This window comes from Haliaeetus leucocephalus, unplaced genomic scaffold (assembly GCF_000737465.1).
Source record: "Haliaeetus leucocephalus isolate CR32 unplaced genomic scaffold, Haliaeetus_leucocephalus-4.0 Scaffold92, whole genome shotgun sequence".
NCBI classification, from domain to species: domain Eukaryota; kingdom Metazoa; phylum Chordata; class Aves; order Accipitriformes; family Accipitridae; genus Haliaeetus; species Haliaeetus leucocephalus.
In genome coordinates this window covers 12203611-12209937 of record NW_010972528.1, presented here as the reverse complement: position 1 = coordinate 12209937, position 6327 = coordinate 12203611, and the positions used below count along the sequence as shown (strand labels likewise).

The window sequence follows — 6327 nt, the reverse complement described above, 5'->3', positions numbered from 1 at the left end:
CCGCCGCGCCCCTCCGCGAGGGCCCGGCTCGCGCGGCCCCGCCGTCACGTGACAGGCGAAGTCCGGCGAAGCAACATGGCCGCGGCGGCGGGGTAAGCGTTACTCCTCGGTCGCGGTACCGCCGGCGCTCCGCGATCCTCAGGAGCCCCCCGGGCCCTGCGTCCCGGCCCGCGGCGAAGCTGCGCGTCTTCCCGGCTCCCCCCCATCCCCCCTCCTCCGTGGGGTGCTACGCGGCGGCGGCTCGGCTCTGCGAGGTCTCGCTGAGGGGCCCGGGTGGGTCGGGGGTGCTGCAGGGCGGCGGTTGCCCCGAGCCGGCTGGGGAGGGCCCGGCCCGGCGGGGTGGCAGGCTGTTTCGCTGAAACGAAAGCAGGTTTTGCGTGGGGCGGCGAGGGAGCTGTGGAGGGTCCCACGGGTGCCCTGTCCGCCGGGTCGGCTTTGGCAGTGCCTCCCCCCGAGCCGTGGGTTATCCTTTAAGTTGCGTTAGGGGTGGGAAATCATGCTTAAAGGTGGCTATGGATTACTTAGCATAAGGTCTCTCCCATGTTTCATAGCTAAATTCAGCCATTTCTTCCAGTGCTTTAAGAAGGTGCCATTAAAAATGTATCAAAATGAGGGGGGAACTTTTCATAGTTGCCAAAAACTGGTCACGCTGGGACTTGGCTCTGACTCTTTCGTCTTTGGGCAGAGGTTGCTCCCCTGTGAGGTCCTCTCCTGCCCTTGGTTTCCCCCAGGTGCTGACCAGGTGTTCCCTGTGCAGGGACTCTCCTGCCTGGCCCTGCGGAGAGCGCGGTCGCGCTGGGGTAGGTAGGTGGGACATGGAACGGGGCCAAGACTTCAAGTTGTTGACTTATTTACAAGGAGCACCAAGTCCGCCGTGAAGAAAACATCCAGTTTACGCCTTAAACAGCAGTAGCTGCTTTTATGGTTTCCCTTGTATTGCTTATTTGCTCGTGTTGCTGTTAGCATAGGCCTCTTGCACTTAACATATTTGATGTGGAAACAGCATTAAAAATTGTCTAGACTTCAAGCTGATGTTGATCATTGTTACTCAAAACAAACAAATAAATAAGGCCCAGTCAACAAACAAATATCTTCTTGAAAAGTAGTTTCAGTGGTTTTTCATCTTCGATGAGATCTGGATCCTGTCTGTGTGACCTCAGTAGAACAGAAATGGCAGTCCATGAATTTTCTTCTGAAAAAACAGAAGTACAAAAGGTTAACTGAAAAATGGTGGGAAAACCAGAAATAAAATAGGATTTTTGGCTACCAGTGTGTTGGGGTTGTTCCATCAAAACAAATCCAAAATGTTAGATGGATCATGCAGTAACAAAATATAAGCTCTCTGAAAATACTTCTGAAGTAAGCATTGAAAATCAACACTTCCAAGCAAAAGAAAAATGTCCTTTAAAGAAACAGATGTAGTGTAATGTTCCTAGCTACATTGCACTTCCAGTATAATAAGAGAGCTCTTGTGTGGCCTTGGGCCTAAGTGATCATAAAAATTGTGTGTGACAGCCAGCAGGGAAACTGTCAGCTACTGTGGGAGGCCCTTACCAGACTTGAACGGTGGCTGAATTCTGGTACCAGACTAGAGAAAATGAGGAAGCTGAGCTTGACTTGTCCTGTCCTGGTCTTGGAAGTAGCCATTTCTGACACTGACTAATGCTTATTTGCAGAAGCCTGCATAGCTTCAAAGAAGTATGCACCACAAAGCAGTGCTTGCATTAAATATGCTTCATTATCAAACATATAACTCTGCGTGAGAGTTTTGAGTTGAGTTTGTGGCTGGAGATGCCAGCGTCCTTGCACTAACAGAAGAAACACCTTGAAGGACTAGCCAATGTATCGTACTAATTAAATTCTGATATTTGTGTGTCTTGTGTGATATAAACTGCGTGGTGAGAGATCACAGACAAAAATTGAAAGCTTGTAATTCCCTCTAGAAAGAGCTGTATGGTAATATTGTTAGGTGGCAAATAACAGAGAGTTTTATGCTGATAACACTGTAATTGCATGTGGTTTTGCAGGGTTGATTCAAATGTGAGGCAGTTACATGCATGTACCCACTCAACTTACTACAAGTGGCATAGCAATCTTATATCTGACAATGAAAAAGTGCTAAATAATAGTCATGGCGTAGACAGTACTGCATAGTAACAGGGGTTTGTAACAGTTGGGCTGGAAGGAATACGGAAAAAAGACCAGGCCAGACATAACCTACTTACCTGCCATTATTTCTTAGTAACAGGGCAATGGTCACAACAGAGCGATGGTTATACAGCCAGTCCTGTGGGTGAAGACTTTTCTTGTGGTCTTGAGTACTGTGAGAGTTCTGTTCCTAAATCATTATTTGCAGTAGAAAGCCGGGTGTACAGCCATACTCTTTTGCGTAAAATGTCTCTGTCAGTGCTAGTCTCTGAAAAGAGCTTTCTGTGCAAGTTGTGGAAAGCTCGCACTGGGCTCATGCGTGTGGGGTGACCCAGTCTCTGCCGGCAGAGCAGCACCTGTGGGTGTCTTGCCATGTTGTTAGTCCACCTGTGAGTGTGCCATCAGTTTGCTATCTGAGTGCTTGCAGGAGGAAAGAGAGAACAAAGTCTGTGGAAGAAGCAAAATTCTCTAAGTTGAGTCCTCTCTGAAACCTAGCTGGTTTTCTCTGCAGAATTTCAGTTGTGAAAGTAGGTCTGTAGCCTGGCAAGCTTGTACTGTCCAAGGCATGAATTAACATACAAGTGCTCAGCAGAGAACTTAAGGAACAGAGCAGTATTTGCAACAACACTCAGCCCAGCCCTCCTGCATCCTGCAACCCTTGCTGTGGGGTCCAGTATGCTCAGCTGCTGTGACTGTTACAGCAGCCTTAAAATAGAGACCAAGGTCAGGCCTGTGAAAAAACTGTGCAAGTCCAAAACAACTGTACAGGGTCAAATTCTGCTGTTGATGAATATTGTGGCATCAAATTCAAGCAGGGAAAGTGGAATCTGTTATATATATATATGTAAGGAAGAACATAGTTTTGCCATGGACTTAGATAAAATGTGCAGAAGAACCATCATTTTGCACCAGAATGAATTTCAGCTTGAGTGTTAAGATCCCAGTAAAAAATGCTCTTAAGTGGCTTAGTGAGACTACCAGTAGGAATTGCTAACTGACGTCATTATTTCTCCTTGAGTCTCATTTTGGTTGTCAAAGGTTTTAAGTGCAATAAAAGCATTAATATTAAACTTAATGGAGATGAAAATATGCCTTTGTAGCAGCTTCCTGTGAGCTCCAGGGTGTAGGAATAGGCCTGGAGAAAGAGGGAGGTCAGAGTCTTTTTTTTCTTTCTTTTTTTTTTTTTTTAAAATCACAGCAAAAAACCCTCAAACTTGTGAAGAGGGTAAAATTACAATGAAGGTGACTTTTTTCCTTCCTTTGAAGCAAAACATAAGACAGGTTGTGCTACAACCTCTGCTTTTTTGGGGGTTTGTTCTTTTTTATCAGCAGATAAAAAGATCTGAGAGCAACCTATGGCATAAGGGTATCTGATGATGTTCTCTCTTCCCTTTTATGCTTGCAATAAGGTGAGCATATGATTTCCAGGCCCCTGCATGGAGTGACTCCAGGGGGTGATCTTGCTTGGATAATGGTGTTTTCAACCTCTTGTGCATTGCTGAGTTGCTGAGCCACAGCTTTGCACCTGAAAAGCCTTGCTCATATTTAGTTTAAGGTTCGCTATCTGATTTAAAACTTTCAGTAGCTTTTTGCTAGGATTGTATGAACTTGCTTCATTCTTCCTACAGGCACGAGCATCCCAAAACAAAAGCTTATGCTGTCCTTGCACGCTATGCTGATGTGCCGCAATAGGTAGTCTGCAGCCCTTGTAGTGATCACCTGCCATGGTGCTGGGTTATCAGGTGTGTGTGGGAAGTAATAAAAATAAACACATTTGGGTTTTGTGCACCATCAGCTGAACTCCTAGGCAGATAGTTTGAAAATTGGATTAGCAAGAGCAGTCTTTCACCTTCTAAAATTACTTACGCTGTTATATCAAGTAGTTATAAACAAGTAAAATAAAATATTTTATTAGCTCTTTTATGCTGTGTCTGCAGTAAGAAATTATAGCGTTTACATTTCTGATGCTGATAAAGTCTTTCAGGAGGTTACTTTATGCAGCTATAAATCAAAGGTTACCTTTCAGATTGCCTATGACAACTATATAATAATTAAGATGTGGAGCTCTGCTTCTCTAAGGTTAAGTCCCTTGGTGGTTCATTTGTTGTCATCTTAATGTAGTAACAATTTAACTGCACCTTTCTGTCATCTGCTCTAGAAGCATATCTGATAGAAAATGACCATCCAGCCAGTCAGTCTTCAATAAGCTGAGAGAAGCTGAGGTGGAGGGACAAACTGGACTTAAATCATAGGATTTTATTGATAAAACAGTATTCGTCTGTCATGCTGAAGCTCCAAAGCAGAGCTTTGCTTATTAAACATTAAAAAAAAAAAAAAAAAAGGAATGCTCTTAGATTCTTCTCTCCTCATCTAATTTGGAAAAAAAAAAAAAGAAAAAAAAATCCCACAACAAGTTACTGTGCTTCTACTGGTAAAGCTCCAAAAAGTGCAGGTATGGGCCTATAACAAATGTGAATGAATCAGCAATATATTCTTATAGTACTTTAAACACCTTAAATTGCTTAATAACCAGTTTATTTTAAGGGAGAGCGCTCTACTTTCAAACTGTACTCTCCCAGTTGCAGCTCTGTTGAGTACAGTCTTTCAGAAACTTTCTGGGCTGCCTCAGCACATTTGTGCTGCCTTAGGAGCAAGTAGTGATGTATAGTAGGAGATCACTGGTACCCGGGACATGCTCCTGTGGCCATGTGTGCAAGTTCAGTCACTTGCTGAAGCCACTTGTATGCATGCAAGAATAAACATATGTACGTAGGAAAAAAATTTGCCGATACTGTGCGAGTATGGGAAATGCTGTTGTCCTGCATCTGCTATCCGTTGTCTTTTCTCTCCAGTCCCTCTTTCAGCTACTGAACATTTCCCAGAAGGACTGGCTGAAGTTTGCCAGACTTAATGTAACCTTCCACTTCTGTTTTCAGTAACCCAGAACGCATTTTCTTCTCTCCTGTTTTGCCTTTACTCAGCCAACCTAGGCTGTTGTCACTTTCTGCATCTACTTTTCGTGTTGCTTTACCTAAAGGAATGTAAAAGTGACCTGCTCTGGGCCATAGCTGCAGCCAGCCCTGTCTCCTGTTGCCGTCTTTTTCCTTTGGTACTCATATGAGCAATGTTTGATCATTGCTCAAGAATGATCCATACAGCATCTCTTTCCCTTGAGTGATTAGCATCTTGTTTGTAGAGTTGAACTAAACTTCCTTTTGCGTTCTAGACTAAAGTAACAAACACCGTGCATCTGAATCATGCTAACCACTGTCTTTGTCTTCCATTAATTGTCAATTAAAAAAATAATAATCTTTTCTAGACCCTCGTTTTGGTTGGGAAATGAGACCTTGAAAGTTCCTGTAGCGCTTTTTGCCTTGAACAGAAGGCGACTGTGTGATCGCCTGAGACAGAATAAGGATGTCCAGAAGAATTCAGTTGTTCTGCTGCAGGGTGGAGAAGAAACCCAGAGATACTGTACTGATACTGGTATCGTGTTTCGCCAGGTAAGAGCTGAATCAAAACTTAAAATCAAATTAAGAAACTCTCTTCAACTGCATGAATTTTTTTAATGACTTTTAATTATTTTCCCTTTATCTCTCATGTGCGCATTGCCTTGCTTCACTTAAATAAATTGGCTTCTTCATAACATTACCTCTTCAGCTTCGAGTTACTCTTTCTTTCAGTGCTTTAGTATGCAGGCTCATTATCTGGTTTAAAAGGCCTAAACCTGTTCAAGGCCCTACTGCCTACCAGTGTTTAATGTAATATTAAAGACAGCAATGGAATATTTCTTAGTTTTTTCAGTCTTGTCTGTGACCCGAAAGATAACCTTCTTTCTGTAGTGAAACATGTTACAGTGGACCTAAACTGAATTAATTCATAGAAAAGCGTATTTCAAGCTTTTGTAAATGACATATTCCACAAAGCAGGATGTATCTTAGAATTTACAACATGTGTCTTCTCAAATTAGACTCCTCCTTAAGTACCCATGTGTTCTTCTGTCACAAATAGGACTTAATAACTTGTTAATGTCTTGCTGAACGTATTCATAGTCTTTGGGGAAGTTGGCATAACAGAACTCTAATTATGCATACCCCATACTTTGCATGGCTGCTACGGTACTTTGTTTTGTGAATTTAATTGAGCTGTTTTATGTTATGAAGAAACAAATAGAATAAA

The 6327-nt window shown here is 43.1% G+C and overlaps 1 protein-coding gene across 1 annotated transcript in view; it reads left to right on the top strand.

The window, feature by feature from the left end:
* The first annotated feature begins 60 nt into the window (after nt 1–60).
* PEPD (peptidase D) overlaps nt 61–6327 on the top strand; it is a 145576-nt gene continuing 139309 nt past the window's right edge. Inside the window, exons 1-2 of the mRNA XM_010585121.1 lie at nt 61–92; nt 5468–5651. Of these exons, the coding sequence (XP_010583423.1) occupies nt 76–92; nt 5468–5651 (201 nt within the window). The 5' untranslated portion in view covers nt 61–75. The remainder of the gene's footprint in view (nt 93–5467; nt 5652–6327) is intronic.